This window comes from Lepus europaeus, chromosome 13 (genome assembly GCF_033115175.1).
Source record: "Lepus europaeus isolate LE1 chromosome 13, mLepTim1.pri, whole genome shotgun sequence".
Lineage (NCBI taxonomy): Eukaryota > Metazoa > Chordata > Mammalia > Lagomorpha > Leporidae > Lepus > Lepus europaeus.
In genome coordinates this window covers 35621101-35640258 of record NC_084839.1, presented here as the reverse complement: position 1 = coordinate 35640258, position 19158 = coordinate 35621101, and the positions used below count along the sequence as shown (strand labels likewise).

The 19158-nt window shown below is 37.7% G+C and overlaps 1 protein-coding gene across 2 annotated transcripts in view; it reads left to right on the top strand.

Moving 5' to 3' along the window:
• The window catches only part of MAP4K3 (mitogen-activated protein kinase kinase kinase kinase 3), a 206656-nt gene that overhangs the window by 149311 nt on the left and 38187 nt on the right, over positions 1–19158 (top strand). For both annotated transcript variants that reach the window (XM_062209309.1, XM_062209310.1), the window contains 6 exons: positions 6225–6263; positions 6493–6546; positions 9472–9514; positions 11256–11415; positions 11892–12004; positions 18657–18698. In XM_062209309.1, the coding sequence (XP_062065293.1) occupies positions 6225–6263; positions 6493–6546; positions 9472–9514; positions 11256–11415; positions 11892–12004; positions 18657–18698 (451 nt within the window). The remainder of the gene's footprint in view (positions 1–6224; positions 6264–6492; positions 6547–9471; positions 9515–11255; positions 11416–11891; positions 12005–18656; positions 18699–19158) is intronic.

Here is a 19158-nt window from a genome sequence, read left to right as displayed (position 1 = left end):
CCCTGTTTTTCCCCTCAGAGTCTTTTCCTGAGTTTGTAAATGAATTCTCATTGTAGAAGTAACTTATAAGGAAATATTATTTTATTTGCCAAAATCTTCTAGCAATGTAGATACATTTTAATGACCAGAACAACTTAAAATTTCAGTTATGTTAGAGAATTGAGACATATATTCCCATATTTTAACTTTAGCAGTTGTGAAAGAGTGACTAAAGATAAGTGGCTTAATTTTAAGAATGATAATGCAAGATCATGTTTATAAACTTTTTATAAATAAAAAAATTTAAAGATTCTTTTTATAAACTGTTTAATTTTTTATTTAGATATGCTGTGTTTTTCCAGTATAGAGAAAAGGCTTTTAATGTCAACATAGTTTTGATTTAAACTGAACTTCAGTGAAATGAGGGCTCTTTTAAAAAAAAAAAAATTATTTGACAATATTATCAAATCTGTATTTTAACTATTAGCCTTTATGTTTCTTAAAATTAAAAATAAGTATAAAATTTCCCTTATAGAAAACTGAAAGTTTATCTAAACTATATTTGCTATTTCCCTTAGGTATTTGCTATTTATCACTTTTCCTAGCTTATTGGTAGAAAACAAAGGAAAGTTTGTCTCATGATAGGTTAGCAAGTAAAAACTTCTGAAGTATTTTTTAAATTAATTTTTCTAAGTATAAGACCATTTGTTTTGAAGGCCATGTTAGCAAATTGTAATGTATTTTAGGAGACAATAATTTGAAAAAATACTTCATGTACCACTTTTGGTTCACTTAAATTATATTTTTCAATTATATATTTGCAAAATACAAAAAATCCTTCATTAAATGCTTTTCCAAATTTCTTAGTTCCCATTGTCTGATTTCTGATTGTTAGACATTTTCATATATAGTTACTTTGGCTAGGTAAAATGTTAATAATTTGCCCAACCTTCATTTTTTGATTAATTGGATCCCTGCTTAAGGAACTGTATTCTATATAATGAATCTTTGGCAAGGTAGGTTGGCCAAAAGTTTGACCTTTGGCTGTGTTTTGTGTATAGGTCTATACATACATGTGACATGAGCATGGATTGTAGCACTTATCTTCCTGTATTGATATGTCTGCTTTATTCTTGTGACCAGGCAGCGTTTTAAAACTCACAGGAGTTCCTGCTTTCTCCATAGGTGATCAGGCAGACAGATTTTCATTGATGGGTTTCTACCTATTCCAGACCATGCAGGACTATGTAATTAGGATTGTTCTATAGCAGTTTTCTTTTTTTTTTTTTTTTAATCAGAAAGCATGCATATTTTAACTTAGTGGCTACCACCTTTTGAATTCTGGTATCACTTGTCTCATCTTTTCCTATCATTTATTTAAGACCAACTAAATAAATTATTTTTCAAAGAAAACTCTAAATTATTTCTGATTTTCTTTTAGAGCAAACATTCTGAAGACAGTTTCTCATAATAATTTAAAACTAGGGAAAAGAATAAATTAAACTTGGCATGATTGTGCAACAAATTAAATTTGGCACAACTGAGTATAGTAGTAGTGGATGTCAGATCCAGTCAGAACTGGCTCTCACTGTAAACTGTGACTCTGAGAAATACCTCCATTGTCTAGAAAAATGGGAATTACAGTATTACTTTTAGGGTGCTAAGAGTGAAATGTAATCCTTGCATTAAAGACATTTAGGGTTTAGTGAATTCCTGTTAGTTGCCTTATTTATAAGAGTTCATCAGTAAATAACTGATTACCACAGCAAGGGAACAATTAGTGAATAAAACTACTGTTTGTTTTAAAGAAATAGGGAGTTGTTTTATAAATATAATCAAGATAGTTGGCAATTTGGGGCATAGTTAGACAGCTTTGAAAGATTTTAGGAATATGAAGCTTGAATTCCTTAGCTAATTGGAATATGCTGAGTATTTTTGTGGTGGTTTTAGACTTCTCCCAAAGCAGTCTCTTCACTTCATCAGTTAAATCTCTGTATGTTATTGCATTTTTTACCTTTTTTAAAAAAACAAAAAAAGATTTATTTATTTGAAAGGCAGAGTTACACAGAGAAGGAGAAGCGGAGAGAGCAAATTCTTCTTCCATCTGCTGGCTCACACCCCAACTGGCCCCAATGGCCGAAGCTGTGCTGATCTGAAGCCAGGAGCCAGGAGCTTCCTCCAGGTCTCCCACGAGGGTGGAGGGGTCCAGGCACTTGGGCCATCTTCTACTGCTTTCCCAGGCCATAGCAGAGAGCTAGATCGGAAGTGGAGCAGCTGGGACTAGAACAAATGCCCATATGGGATACTGGCACTGCAGGCAGTGGCCTTACCTGCTACACCACAGTGCCAGCCCCCATTTTAAACCTTTTTGTCAATATTTCCTAGTCATTTTTGATTGTGTAATTCAATATCAGAGGACATTATTTTTGTTTTTATTTTTTACTTTCTAAAAATTCCATAATAGATGAATTCCAGTTGATTGTTGAATAGTGACCTTGTTTACTTGTAGCCCTCAATCTTGGTGAGTAAATTAGTATCACATTTTATCCTCTGCATTTACAATAAAGTATTTATGGGAAAATGGAACTTTCAGCAAATTTAGTCATGTTTCATTTCTCCTTTAAAGTCTTAATAGTAAATCATACATCCTACTTTTCATTAAGACTTTGTGAATTCCATAAGTTTATTAAAAAACTCAACATATGGGGCCGGCGCCATGGCTACTTGGCTAATCCTCCGCCTGCGGCACCAGCATCCCATATGGGCTCCGGGTTCTAGTTCCAGCTGCTCCTCTTCCAGTCCAGCTCTCTGCTGTGGCCCAGGACGGTGGTGGAGGATGGCCCAAGTGCTTGGGCGCCTGTACCTGCATGGGAGACCAGGAGGAAGCACCTGGCTCCTGGCTTCAGATCGGCATAGCTCCGGTGTAGCGGCCATTTGGGGGGTGAACCAACGGAAGGAGGACCTTGCTCTCTGTCTCTCTCTCTCTCTCTGTCTAACTCTGTCAAATAAAAAAAAAATCATTTAAAAAAAATCAACATATAGTATAAAGGTTTACAAGTAGATGAATAAAAATATCTGATTTCCTATGCTTCCTTTTCATATTTTTATTCAGTCTTTTTCTTATAGTTAGAGAACAACTCTCAGGAAGATTCCTTTTTAAAAAGTGAAAGGCCAATAGTCTCCAGTGTACAACTCATTAAAACTCCTATGTATACTCAGTATTTTAAAAAGATCAAATCCAGCAGCACATTAGAGAGATCATGCCACTCGGACCAAGTAGGATTTATCCCTGGTATGCAGGGAAGGTTCAACATTCGCTGGATCTCCTTGTGCAGAAGTTTGAAACTAGACCATACCTAACACCTTACACAAAAATCCACTCAAAATGGATCAAAGACCTAAATCTATGACCCGATGCCATCAAACCACTAGAGAACATTGGGGAAACTTTCTGCAAGCCATTGGCACAGGCAAGCACTTCTTGGAAAAGACCCCAGAATTACAAGCAATCAAAGCCAAAATTAACAAATGAGATTACATCAAGTTGAGAAGCTTCTACGCTGCAAAACAAACACTTGGCAGAGTGAAGAGATAACCAAAAAAATGGGAGAAAATTTTTGCAAACTACACAACTAATAAAAGGTTAACACCCAGAATTTATAAAGCGGTCAAGAAATTCAACAACAACAAAACAAACTATCTAGTTTTAAAAAATGGGCAAAGGACTTGAACACACATTTTTCAAGAGAGGAAACTCAAATGGCCAACATACACTTGAGAAAATTCTCAGGATCACTAGCCATCAGGGAAAGGCAAAACAAAACCACAATGTTTCACCTCACTCCAGTTAGAAAGGTTCACGTACAGATATCAACAAACGACAAATGCTGGCGAGGATGTAGGGGAGAAGGTACCCTGGTCGACTGTTGGTGAGAATGTAAACTGTGCAACCGCTGTGGAAGACAGTATGGAGATACCTCAGAAATCTGAATATAGACCTACCATATGATCCAGCCATCCCACTTCAGGGAATTTACCCAAACCAAAAGAAATCAGCATCTGAAAGAGTTATCTGTACCCAATGTTCAATGTAGCACAATTCACAATAGCTAGGATATGGAATCAACCCAGACGTGCATCAGCTGTTGACTAGATAAAAAAATTATGGTACATATACACTATGGAGTACTACTTAGCTGTAAAAAAAAAAAAATTGAAATCTTGCAACAAAATGGAAACCATTATACTTCGTGAAATAAGCAAGTCGCAGAAAGACAGATCTCATATCTTCTCCCTGATTCGAGGTGGCTAATAGAGTAACTGAAATGTAATGTAGTGGAGTGAAATAGACATTTTGAGTTTCAATGATTGTTTACAGCCCTTCTGTCTTCTGTTGAGGAGCAGTGTATGTTTTTTTTCTTTTCTTTATTCTTACTATTTGTTGAAATCTTTTACTTAGTGTAGGGTTAACGGTATGATCATTAAGTAAATTGCAAATAGACCTTTGCAAAAATGTAGAGTGGGAATGTTAGAGGGAGGTGGAAGAAGAGTTGGAGTGTAGGAGGAGAAATGTAACTATGTTCCTAAATCTGTATATATGAAATACATGAAACTTTTATAACTTAAATAAAATTGTTTTAAAAATGAAAATAAAAAAGAGTGAGAAAACTATCATGTATTAGTCAAATAGTTCTGACCTTGCAGACCCCCTCCAATAGACTCCCAGGATCCATGGACCACAACTGAAAAATTGGTAGTTTTAAAGAAATATTTCTTAGTAATACAGGAAGTACCTTACTACGTTCTAAATTACTCTTCTGACTACTTCATAGTAATTCATTCATTATCTTCAAACAGAAACTTCAAAGTACTATTGTAATTCCCATTTTAATATCTGGAAAGTGAAGCATAGGGAGAGCAAAGAATTTACCCAAGGCCACATGCCTGTGGCAGTGGAGACAGGATTAAGATTCAGGCAGTCTTTGCTTTGAAGCCTGTCAATTTTTGTTATACTGCTTGGAGGCAGAAGCTATTTATGATAGAGCTGGTCCTTGGAGACCTTTGTGAATAAGATAGTATTTGACTGTGGTAAGTCAATTTTTGTATCCACAATACAGACAGGACTTGTGCAATTAATTTGTGATTTTCCTGTGTCACTTATCACTCCAGATTCATAATTTTGTCAGTTTTTAAAATTTAGGTTGTTATTGAACTGGCCTAATTAAAACCTTTGACAGCAAAAGGCTACTTTATCCATTACTTATATGAGAGATAACCATGCCTTTCAGTTTCTCTGGTTTTATGTTTTGATAATTCTAAGAGCAGTTTTCCCCAAAAATATATTAGATGGAGAAAATGATTAGAAGATGCTATCATGACTTTTAGAGAGTAAATTTTCTGCTGACATTTTTATCCCACTAACTGTATTCTCTCTCATCCCAGTAACTGTGAGATGACTATTGAGTTTTTAACTTGAAGAGTACAATGTAGGAGGTTTGCTGCATGAACTTGCAGTGAAAAGAAGTAAGGGAACTTCAGGAATGCCCTAAGTTCTCTCTTACATTCCTGAAAATTAAAGTTGTATATACTGCTCCTAATGGTAAAATCCTCACACCTGGTCTGATACAGGCTTAGTCTCCCAAAAGTGTAAATGTGTTTGCCAGTGCACCACTGGAGAACAGACCCTTCAGGTAAGTGAGTGTCTTTTGTGAAAGCCAAGTGCTACTACATTCATGTATTCACATCACATGCATGCATGCTTCCGCAGAGAGATCCAACATGTTGAGTTTCATTTTTGTAGGATTGCCTGAGAGCATGATTTTTTTTAAAGTGTGTCACCTTCCTTATTTTAAGAAAGAGAAAATATAATTTCAGGTGTCAGGTGTATTACTCCAGGTAAAATTTGAATCCTGGAATCCCCTGACTATGACCCTGCAATTATTGTTTTGTCAGTACTGTTGTGACATTTCATAGTGGGTTGTCTTCTGTTTGAATTGGTATTTTTCAGTACATATCAGGATTTATTTTGTCCATTTAAAATATATATATGAAGATATTAGCAACAGAAAACAGAGGTATCTCATTAAGTATAACTTAATGTTTTATGGTACAGAGGTGATCATTGTAACTTTTCAGTAACTGGTAACAAAGTAATCATTCAAAATATTCATGGATAAAGTAATAAAAACATAATTGATATTCCTTTGTTTACCTATTTACATTTTGGTTTACTGTTTTCTTTTAAGGAGTCTTCTGAAGTCTGTTGAAGAAGAATTACATCAGCGGTAATTTTAATTCTTAATTGAACTAAAAAATGTTATTCTTTATGTCACAGATAAGTAAAGTTAGTTTGCCTCATTCTCTTGTCATTTACCTAAAATGGTTTTAATTCTTAATCTGTCCTACAAAGAAGAAATAAAATTCTGTCTTGCAGTAGCCCTGCATTTCCTAAAATTTCTTAATACTGTTTGACAAAGGCCATTTGATAATGAGGGCATTCTCATTTTTCTTTAGAGGACATGTAGCTCACTTAGAGGATGATGAAGGGGATGAAGATGAATCTAAGCAGTAAGTTGTATTTCTATTTTGCTGAGAAGAAAAAATGTCTTTGGAACTCATATATCTGCCAGCTTAATATTGTTCACTTTTATATGATGAGTAACACAGAATCATGGGTCTTAGCGCAGTTTTTTTTTTTTTTTTTTTTTTTTTTTCATTTTATTCCAGTTGCATTAGTCAGCCCAAGCTGCCATAACAAAAGTACCATGAACTGTGGGGCTCAACCCTCACTTTAGAGGTTGGTGAGTTCAAGACCAAAGTGCAGGCCAGTTTGATTCCTGGTGACAGCAGTTTTCTGGCTGTCTTCACATGACCTTTCTTTAGTGCATGCAAATGATGGGATAAAAGGCAGAAGGCACACTTTTCTTTTCTTGTATAAAACCATCAATCCTTGGGATTAGGGCTGTGCCATTATGACCTCATTTAGCTTCAGTCTTGTGAAAGCCTTATTGCCAAATACAGTCAAATTGGAGGTTAGGACTTCAACATGTGAATTTGGGGAGACACAATTCAGTCCATAACACTAATAAAAACTTTGAAAATACTAATTAACAAAAATAATTTTTCTTGAAGTGTATAGTCAGTGAATGACAGATACTGTAATCATAAACTACAAAAAAGCTTGTTGAGTGCTTGATTAATTTTCACCTGAATTGTTTCAGATAAGCCAATACTTTGGGTCTAAGTATTATTTTTGAAGAGGAAATATTTTTACTATTATATATGCATTGATGTTTAGTCCTTTCTGTTTTGTTTTGTTTTTAAGATTTTTTTTTTTTTTTTGAAAGTCAAAATTACAGAGGGAGAGAGATCTTCCATTTGCTGGTTCATTCCCCAAATGGCCACAGTGGCCAGAGGTGGGATCTGAAGTCAGGATCTCTGAGCTTCTCCCAGTTCTCCTACTTGGGAGCAGCAGCTCAGACCATCCTCCACTGGGAGCTGGATCAGAAGCAGAGCACCTGGGACTCGAACCAGCACCCATATGGGATGCTGGCACTTCAGACTGCAGCTTAATCCACTGCGCCACAGTGCTAGCCCCCTTGGTTTTGTTTTCTGGAAAGATGCAGTTTCATGGTAGAGTGACAAGAGTACCTGACTAGCAGTTGACAGTTGAGGGAATAGGTTCTTCTCTCTCCCTCTCTGCTCTCACCTTGGGTCACCTCTCTGGGCCTTATTGGAGAAGTTTATGCTTGATCATTTGTTTATTTTAATTTTTAAAAATTTTGATTAACATCTAATACAGCACATTTTTATGGAATGTGGTACAGTATTTCCACACATGTGTACAGCAAAACTAATTAAATCAATCAATTAGCATTTCCTTTTTTAGGAGCCTTCACAACTCTTATCTTCCAATTGTTTTTTTTTTTCCTCTATGGAATGTAAGTGTTACAGGTGGTGACTTAACCTATTATGCCACAATACTAGCCCCCAGGTAGTTTTTTTCTTTCTTTCTTTCTTTCTTTTTATTTTATTTATTTGAAAGACAAAGTTAGAGACATAGAGACAGAGAAAGAGGTCCTTTATCCTCTGGTTCACTCCTCGAATGGCTCTAACAGCTGGAGCTTAGCAGATCTGAAGCCAGGAGCTTCCTCCAGGTCTCCCACATGAGTGCAGGGGCCCAAGCTCTTGGACCATCCTCCACTGCTTTCCCAGGTGCATTAGCAAGTAGCTGGATCAGAAATGGAGCAGCCGGGACTCGAACCAGTGCCCATATGGGATGCCAGCACTATAGACTTGGGCTTTAACCCACTACACCACAGCACCACCCTCATCTTCCAGTTCTTCATACAGTATATAATACATTACTGTAGTCTCACCACTGTGCTGTGGACACCAGAACTTGCTTTTATCTAATTGTTTTGGTACCTATTTTGATCACCTTTTAATTCTTTTTATTTATACAAGTGATCTGAGTTGTAATGAATCTTAGCTTCATTTATTTCTGCCCGTAATTTCATAGAGCACTTATGTAGTTTTGATGAACTTCATCAAAAATATTTCATATCTAGCAGTAGCAAAAATTAAGCTTACAGTGTTCTATATTTTATTTTATTTTTTATTTTTTAATTTTTTTTGACAGGCAGAGTGGATAGGGAGAGAGAGAGACAGGTCTTCCTTTGCCGTTGGTTCACCCTCCAATGGCCACTGCGGCCGGCGCATCGTGCTGATCCGAAGCCAGGAGCCAGGTGCTTCTCCTGGTCTCCCATGCGGGTGCAGGGCCCAAGCACTTGGGCCATCCTCCACTGCCTTTCTGGGCCATAGCAGAGAGCTGGCCTGGAAGAGGGGCCACCGGGACAGAATCCAGCGCCCCAACCGGGACTAGAACCCGGTGTGCCGGCACCGCAAGGCGGAGGATTAGCCTGTTAAGCCACGGCACCGGCCCATATTTTATTTTTTTAAACATATATTTATTTATTTGAAAGTCAGAATTACACAGAGAGAGGAGAGGCAGATAGAGAGAGAGGGGCCCTCTATTCGCTGGTTCACTCGCCAATTTGCCACAATGGCTAGAGCTGCGCCAGTCCGAAGCCAGGAGCCAGGAGCTCCCTCCAGGTTTCCCACGTGGGTGCAGGGGCCCAAGAACTTGGGTAATCTTCTACTGCTTTCCCAGGCCATAGCAGAGAGCTAGATTAGAAGTGGAGCAGCCAGGATTTGAACTTCCGCCCATATGGGATGCTGGCACTGCAGGCAGCGGTTTTACTCACTACACCCCAGCGCCAGCCCCACAGTATAGTATTTGAAACAAACAAAAAAAACACATGTCTACCCAATTACTTATGAATAATATCTCATTTCATGTAACTGGAACATTTCAGAAAAAAATGGTACTTCTTTTTGCAAATTTTTTCTATATCTTGAAGAAATAATTGTGTTTTAATAATTATTCTTTGTAAAAGGAAAATTCTGATTCTAACTTTTTTGTGTTTTTAGTTCAACTATGAAAGCAAAAGTTCCACCTCCTTTGCCACCAAAGGTAGACAAATTTATTTTTAAATTTGAATTTTGTGTGTATCAGTGAGCTCTTTGTCACTATAACAAAATACCTGAGAAAGCTAAAGGATAAGGAGAAAAGGTTTATTTCGGCTTACAGTTTCAGAGATTCACAGTCCAAGATCAAGTGGCCCCAGTGGATCAGTGTTTGGCAGTGGTGTTCTTGCTGACAGACCCAAGGCTGGATAGAACATCACATGGCAAGAGGTAGCATGTGCAGGGAAAGAATTACATAGCAAACAAGAAAGCAGAGAGATAGTGTGATGGACTCAGCTATGCTTTTGTAACCACCTCTGTGTGTGACAACTACCTTCTGGGGGCATGCCCTCCATTTCCTGATACCTTCTGATGGTGCCATTAACCATGGTTTTGGGGTTTAAAGTCCAGGACGAGTTTGTGACCCAAATGTTATTCAAACCAGAGCTCTGCACGTGCGTGTGTGTGTGTGATCTTCCACTTCAATACTATATTAATATTTTTTCTAGCTTATTTTCATTTGCAGTTCAAAAAGAAAAATCATAAAGTTTCTAACAATGATATAAGTAGATGCTTTTCCATTATTTGCCTTTTTAAAATACCAACTTGTTACTTACTCATTTTAAGTAGTATAATCTAGAAATTATACACTGAAAATGATTGTGTCAGTCGATTAGTGTTATTTCACTTGAATTAGAAAGCTCACATTTTTATAAAATTTTTTCTGTCAAATGTATTATTAACTGATTTCTGAATATGGGTAAAGAATAGCAATTTATCATCACAAATGTTTAATTTTCAGAAGATAATTTTAAATTCAAAATTCAAAATAAGAACATTTTTACAAGAAAATCCTTTTATAAAACAAGTCTACATAAAACAATAAAATAATCCCAACTGATGGACTTTTTTAAGGATAAAATGTGTTAATATGGAAAGTAGTAATTAAATTTATTTTATCTTATAAGTTCATATGCATAATAAAATGTAGTTGTAAAACAAACAGTGTTAAAGTTTGAAATCAGGGTATTAAAATGAGAATCTTACCAGTCTTGTCATCAAATTTATTGCTATGTTGTGTTTTTATTTTATTTTATTGGGAAAAATCCTGATTCACACAATTAAATAATACTGGATTTGCTTATGATAGGAAAAGGATAGAGATCTGAATTTCAAAGAAATACTCCTAATAAGAGATATAATTATAAGAATATATAGCTTTACCAAAGTTTCAACTCACTTAAGATTTTTCCATCATCTGCAGAAAAAGTTTCTTGGGCATCCAATATTGCTATGTTGATATTCTCCAATATGATAAAATTTGAATTGATATCGTCTACTTCCAGTCTGAAAAATTAAGCCATAACAAAAGTAGTCATCTAAGAGATAATTTAGATTACCAAGGAACTAAACTTTGATTAGCTTGGATATTTAAAACGAAAAGATTCACTTACAGTGGAGTAGGTCGAAGAGACTAAGATGTTTTTATTTGGCAAGTCCAAGTGGGAAGACTTGTGAGGAATTAGTAGAAAGACATAGAGGCTTTCTTTTGGGCCACATAGCAAAATCTGAGAAATACATTTTAGTGAATATTAGTATTTAACTAATACATTAAAGTCATCTGTATCAAATGATTAAATAACCTTGAAAGTCATGTAATAAATGCAGTTGGAAAGCCTGTAGTGTATAATAATATGTACTTCAGGAATTATGTTTAATCACTGGTCTCATTTTCTATATTATTTCAGCCTAAATCCATCTTCATACAACAGGAAACTCATTCCACTGAGGATGATAATCAAGGAACAATCAAGAGATGTCCCACATCAGGGAGCCCAGCAAAACCATCCCAAGTGCCACCCAGACCGCCACCCCCTAGGTTACCCCCACCGAAACCTATTGCTTTAGGTAATGGTAGAGAGGGAAGTCAAATGCATTACCAGGCTTTCATACTGTGTTGGGGGGAAAGTAGAGGTAATCTCTTCCCAGAGATTATTTGGAATTCCTTTGGCGCAGGAGAGAAGAGCAATGGCTGTCGAGGTGCTTTTTGGCTCTTTGTCTCATGATCCACATGTGTTTATGACAGGATTGCCTATGACTCAGTCTGGAATATTTTGTCTCTTGTTTCTCATATCACATTTAGCCTTCACTCTTTTTAATGTAAATATGTGTACTTAGATACAGCATGGGTTTAAATTTGCCTACTATGCCAGAAACAGAGGTATGAAAGAATACATATTCTTTTAATTCAGTACTAAATATTCTGGTTGGGTGATCCCAAATGGAGAATGAAACATCTCAGAGTTAAAATTTCTTTCCTGCTTGATAATTTCTTGAATTAAAATTAATCCTTTTTCAATGTATTTAAACATATCTCTGTGAAGGAAATGGAGTGGGCTCCTTCCAGTTAAATGGTGACCGAGATGGCTCATTATATCAGCAACAGAATGAAAACAGAGGCACAAACCTTTCAAGGAAAGAAAAGAAAGATGTACCAGTAGGTATTGATATTCTTAAACTACACTTGTATTTGTTTACTTTTTTGCTAGTTAGAGTCAGATTTTTAATTAGTAAAACTATAGTAGCAAATTGTATATTTCACAATTACAGTTGATATTTTAGTGTATTAGTTGTAATGCTGAATAGATCATTTAAATCTTGGAAGAAAGTAGTTTTGCTGTGGCAAACTTGAGTGATGACTTTTTATTTAAAAGCAATTTTTTATATACTGTAGGAAAAATGTAACCTTCATACAGATACAATCACAGAATTCTTGTGATTGTTCATAACATAACAGTTTTATACACACACACACACACACATGAAAATAAATCCTTAAAATGTTCCTCTTCCAGTCACAAGAAGTTATGAAAAGGAGATAAGAATTTAAGAAAAGTTATGCCTCTACCCCGGGACAAATTTCTAACTATACAGCTGGCGTTGTGGCATAGCAGGTAAAGCTGTTGCCTGCAATGCTGGTATCCCTTATGGATGCTGGTTCATGTCTGGCTGCTCTGCTTCCAATCAAGCCCCCTGCTAATGTGCCTGAGAAAGCAGTCGAAGATAGCCCAAGTGGTTGGGCCCCTGCACCCATGTGGGAGACCTGGATGAAGCTCCTTGCTTCAGCCTGGCCTAGCCCTGGAGAGTGAATCACAGTATGGAAGACTCTCTCTCTCTCTCTCTCTCTCTCTCTCTAACACTGACTTTTGAATAAATAAATAAATATATTTTTAGAAAAGATTTCTAACTATAGATCATATGATGAGTGATGTTGCTACTCTAATGTAAAGAAAATAGCCAACAAGAGGGAGAACTAATTATTTTCATCACTTCAGGAAAGGTGAAATTAGCCTGAGCAGCTACTCCTGTACAATTTAGATAAAATTTAATAACTATTAAAGCATAAATAGTATTTGTCAAGGATAATAAGAGATGAAAAATTTTAAACACTTTAAGAATTAACTCCAGATCACCGATAGAATTTAAAACAACAACACAAAATCTTTAAAATCTCCAACATTTCAGGGTGGCGCTGCGGCTCAATAGGCTAATCCTCTGCCTGCGGTGCCGGCACACCAGGTTCTAGTCCCGGTTGGGGCGCCGGATTCTGTCCCGGTTGCCCCCCTTCCAGGCCAGCTCTCTGCTGTGGCCCGGAAGTGCAGTGGAGGATGGCCCAAGTGCTTGGGCCCTGCACCCCTTGGGAGACCTGGATGAGCACCTGGCTCCTGGCTTCGGATCAGTGTGGTGCGCCAGCTGCGGCGGCCATTGGAGGGTGAACCAACAGCAAAGGAAGACCTTTCTCTCTGTCTCTCTCTCTCATTGTCCACTCTGCCTGTCAAAAAATTAAAAAAAAAAAAAAATCTCCAACATTTCAAATGTCAAAAACATGGGGCCGGCACTGTGGCGCAACGGGTTAAAGCCCTGGCCTGAAGTGCCGGTATCCCATAAGGGCACCAGTTCAAGTCCTGGCTGCTCCTCTTCCAATCCAGCTCTCTACTATGGCCTGGGAAAGCAGTAGAAGATGTCCCAAGTCCTTGGGCCCCTGCACCCACGTGGGAGACCTAGAAGAAACTCCTGGCTCTTGGCTTCAGATAACATAGCTCCAGCCATTGCGGCCATCTGGGGAGTGAATCAGCAGACGGAAGACCTCTCTCTGTGTGTGTCTACCTCTCTCTGTAACTCTGTCTTTCAAAAAAAAAATAAATCTTTAAAAAAAAAAAATGTCAGAGATGAGAATATTTTTTGAAGTTTTTGTGAAGCTTCTTATTTGTCATTTTTATAGAAATTTGTGATACATTTAATACATTTATGTGAACCCTGTGTAGTAAGCACATCTGTAGAGGCTTTTCCACTATTTCTAACCTTTTTAAAAGACCTCACTATAGAATATCATGTACTTTTTTTTTTTTTTTTTTTTTTGAGAGAGAGACAGCACTCTGATCTGCTGATTTGCTCCTCAAATACCCGCAACAGCTGGGGTTAGTTAAGCCTGCAGCCAGGAACCAAGAACCCAATCCAGGTCTCCCACATAAATGTAGGGACCCAGCCACTTAAACCATCACCCACTGTCTCCCAGGCTACACGTTAACCAGAGGCTAGAATCAGGAACAGAGCCACAACTTGAATCCAGGCTCTTTTTTGGATTGTTTGTTTTTTGACAAATAGACAGTGAGAGAGAGAGAGAGAAAGGTCTTTCCTCTGTTAGTTCACCCCCCAAATGGCCACTACAGCCGGAGCTACGCCAATCCAAAGCCAAGAGCCAGGTGCTTCCTCCTGGTCCCCCATGTGGGTGCAGGGGCCCAAGCACTTGGGCGATCCTCCACTGCTTTCCTGGGCCACAGCAGAGAGCTTGACTGGAAGAGGAGCAACCAGGACTAGAACTCGGCGCCCATATGGGGTGCTGGTGCCGCAGCGGAGGATTAACCAAGTGAGCCACAGCACCGGCCCTGAATCCAGGCAATCTTGATATGGGACATAGGCATCCCAGCCAGCATCTCAGCTATTATACCATTCATTTACTCCAACTTACTGTTTATACTCCAGTTAATTGGGGTATCCATTGTAATTTGTGAAAGTTAAGATATTTTTAATGAAAGTATAATGACCCTTTTTTAAAAATATTTATTTATATATTTATTTCTTTATTCATTTATTTGAAAGTCCAGGTTAGAGAAGGAGCAAGACAGAGATGTTCCAAACACTGGTTCATTTTTCAGATGGCCTTAATGCCCAGGGCTGGGCTAGGCCAAAGCCAGGAACCAGGCAGGGGCCCACACACATAGAACATCTTTCACTGCTTTTCCCAGGCCATTAGCTGGATGAGAACTGAAGCAGCCAAGACTCAAACCCATGCCCATATAGGATACCTGCATTGCAGGCAGTGGCTTTACCAACTGTGTCCCAACTTGATCACTTACCAAATTCTGTCTACCTTTTTGCTTTTATCAGTTTAAGTATTAGCAGCCTTGAGGCCAGCACTGTAGCATAGTAGGTAGGCATCTGCCTGCAGAACCAGCCTCCCATGTGGGCGCCAGTTGGGGTCCTGACTGCTCTACTTCTAACTCCCTGCTGATGGCCTGGGAAAGCAATAGAGGATGGCCCAAGTGTTTGGGACCCTGTACTTGTGTGGGAAACCTGGAAGAAGCTCCTTGCTCCTGGCTTCAGATCAGCTCAGCTCTGGCCATTGTGGCCATTTGGGGAGTGAATCAATGGGTAGAAGACCTCTCTCTCCCTGTCTCTCACTCTATCTATAACTCTACCTCTCAAGTAAATAAATAAATCTTAAAAAAAAAAATTAGCAGCCCTGTTAATGTAGTACTGCAAAAATACAGCTCAATGAGTACAACACAGAGATGTAAGCATTTTTTATGTATGTATTTTAATTTACTTTTTCAATTACCTTGATTAGGGTACATACTAACAGTTTCAGTAATCTTTTAATTATTTATTTATTTATTTATTTATTTGGAAGGCAGAGTTACAGAGAGAGGGGGAGACAGAGAGAAAGATTTTTCCATCCATTGATTTCACTCCCAAATGGCCAAAACAACCATTCAGGGCTAGGCTAAGCCAGAGCCAGGAACCTGGAACTCCCTCTGGGTCTCCCACATGGGTGCAGAGGCCCAAGTATTTGGGCCATCTGCTACTGCTTTCCCAGGCACATTAGTAAGGAGTTGGATCAGAAGCAGAGCAGCTGGTACTCAAATCATTAACCCATGTTGGACGCTGGCATCACAGGCAGTGGTTTATTTTGCTGTGCTGTGGCGCCAGACCCTCGATAACTCTAAATAAATATATCCCTTATTCAATCATAGGATAAATAGCATGCATGATATATTAAAACACGGTTACAATTTTTGTAGCTTTTTGAAATTATTTATAACCAATTCTTTTAATGCTTCACATAAATCTGACAGTTATAACATGCTGAGTTCCCTAATTAAAAATGACATTTTACTGTGGCCGGCACCATAACATAGCAGGGAAAGCCACTGCCTGCAGCACTGGCATCCCATATGGACATGAGTTCTAGTCCCTACTACTCTACCTCTGATCCAGCTCGCTGCCAATGCACCTGGGACAGCAGAAGATGGCCCAAGTGCTTGGGCCCCTGCACCCACATGGGAGATACAGATGAATCTCCTGGCTCCCAACATTGGACTGGCCCAGCTCCAGCTGTCGTGGCCATTTGGGGAGTGAACCAACAGATAGAAGATCAAGATCTCTCCATCTTTTGTCTTTCTCTCTCTCTGTCTCTGTCTCTGTCTCTGTAATTCTGCCTTTCAAATAAATAAATAAATATTTTTAAATGATGTTTTACTGAGATACTAATTTAAGGACATTGATATAAAAACAAAGATGAATAAATTATTTGTAAGTAGATTAAAAATTATCTACAAAGTAAAACATTGTTGATTTCAGAAGTCATTTAATATTTTTGTGTCATATGAAATCAGTTAACTAATTTTATGTTATCTGTTATCACATTGCTTAAACAATTCATTTTTTATTAGACTGAGAAACAATTTTAATGTCATTCCTTAAAATGTTATTTAGATTAATTTTCAAAGAAGCCTAGACTCATAAAATTCGTATTTATAAAGTATACTAGAATACATGGAGATTTCCTATCCCTTGGGAATAGGATATATACACATATACTGAAGTTTGTGGCCTCTGGGAAGAGTCGCTGGTATTCTCAAGGATATTATGGGTGAGCAGATATGCCATTTTTGCTCTCCTTATAATTATCTGTATATTCAGATAAATTATTAAAATATTTTGATTTATTAAAATCAGTTGACAGAATACATGGTTAATAAAGATAAGGTAATCTGCAGTCTAGGAGGAAATATTTGTAGTATATAAAATAGATAAAATATTTAAATCTAGAATATATTTTTAAAAATCAGGGGCTAGCATTATGTTGCAGTACATTAAGCGTCTGCTTTTGACACTGGCATTTCATATCATAGCCACCAGTTAGATTCCCTGCTACTCTGTTTCCAGTTCAGCTCCCTGTTAACCCTGCCGCCCACATGGGAGACCCAGATGGAGTTCAAGACTCCTGACTTCAGGCTGGCCCACCCCTGACCATTGCCTCATTTGGAGAATGAACCAGCAGATGGAAGATTCTCTCGCTCTCTTGCTCTCGCTCTCTCTCACTCTCACTATTTATCTCTGTTGCTCTGAAAAATCTTTAAAAACCAAGCTCCACAAATAGATACGAAAAAGATAAAGTTTAAAAATGAGCAAAGACAGTTCACAAAAGAGAAAATACAGATAGCAAATAAACACCCTTTTATAAAAGATCCTCAACCTTCCTGTAACCAGAGGTGTGCAGCTTCATGAGACATATAAGCAAATGGTTTTCACTAATCAGCATGATAATATAAGCAAGAATACAAGCAACCAGGAACTCTCATATATTGCCGGTGGTGTGGTGTGATGTAGGCACTCAAAGAAAAGTTTGTCAGTATCCACCAGAATGTAAAAGGAACAGCTCTCTGTCACAGTTTACCCTAAAAAAGCCATTCCCATATTACATAAGATAAATTATGTTATAATCTCAACAATGCTACAGTTAAAATAAATGAACTAGGTCTTATGACTGATATGGAATGCAGTCCAAGACACAATTTTAAGGACACTTTAAAGTATCAAAAAAAAATGAAATAAACAGTGAAAACTATTTGGATTTATTTTATTTTTAATTTATATAAGAGGTACAAAAAGAGATAGAGAGGCAGAGGGTAAGATTCCATCTACTGGTTCATTCTCCCAAAGGCCCCCAACAGCTAGAACTGAGCCAAGCCAAAGCCAGGAGCCAAGAATTCAATCCAGGTCTCCCACATAGTAACAGAAACCCAATTACTTGAGCGATCATCACTGCCTCCTCAAGTCTGCATTAGCAAGAACCTGGAGTCAGGAGCCAGAGCTGTTTCTCAAACTCAGGTGGAATGCAAGTGTCTTAACTGGCATCTTACCCATTATGGGAAGTACCTGCCTGCTCTTTGTTTTAAAACCCACCAAAACAATATTTTCTTTCTTTTTATTTTAGAGATTTATTTATTTATAAGAATTACAGAGAGAAAGAGCTTCCATCCACTGGTTCACTCCCCAAATGACCATATCGGCCAGGCTGAAGCCAGGAGCCAGTAACTTCATCTCAGTCTCCCTTGTGGGCCCAAGCATTTGCACCATCCTCCGCTGCTTTCCCAGGCACCTTAGCAGGGAGCTGGAACATAAGTGGAGCAACTGGGACTTAAACCTGCAACCATATTGGATGTCAGAGTTGCAGGCAGCAGCTTAACCTGCTATACCACAACACCAGCCCCCAAAACGATAGTTTCTATAGGGACATGTGTATGAATACATACAAAATGTCTGGAGAGCTATACAAATATGTGAGTACATAAAATTATGTAGAAAACATTTGAAAAGATAAAAAGCAAATTGGTTTTTGGGGAGGCAGAAACTAGAAATAAATGGACTGTGAAAAGATTACAGGGAACTGGAGCCTTATCTATAATGTTTTGTTTTACAGAGAGAGTGTATTCATGTATTTTAATCAGATAAATGTGTTTGAAATACTCTTCTGCCAAACAGCAACAACAAAATGTGTAATCATGCCTGTGTTCTTTTCCTAGAAGCCTATTAGTAATGGTCTTCCCCCAACACCTAAAGTACATGTAAGTACTCAATATCAAATAGACTCGATTTGCAAGCCAACTACAATGACAAATAATTGTTCGAGTGTTTTATCTTTGATTAGATTTTTGCCTTTGTGAAAGAACTTTCACTGTCATTTTTTTCTAAATACTAACTTATAAAATAAACTTTATATTATCCAGCATCTATTTACTTTATGTTATACAGTATATGTATGCTTTAGCTTATAGCAGAGAAGTATATGTAATAGGACAAAGCTTCATGTTTGGCTATAAGATAAAGCTGCTACCTGACGTGTGCAGTTGGATAGGGAAAAGCTGCTGACTAGGGAAAGCCAAGTAGATCCAGCTGTGCAGATGTGCCTCAGGTCAGGACTGGCCTTATCACTTTGTTCCTTATTATTGTCATTCAATTTCTAAGGCTTAGCATTGCCTTAACACAAAAATTTTGGTATTTGATTATTAGGTTTAGTTAAATGAT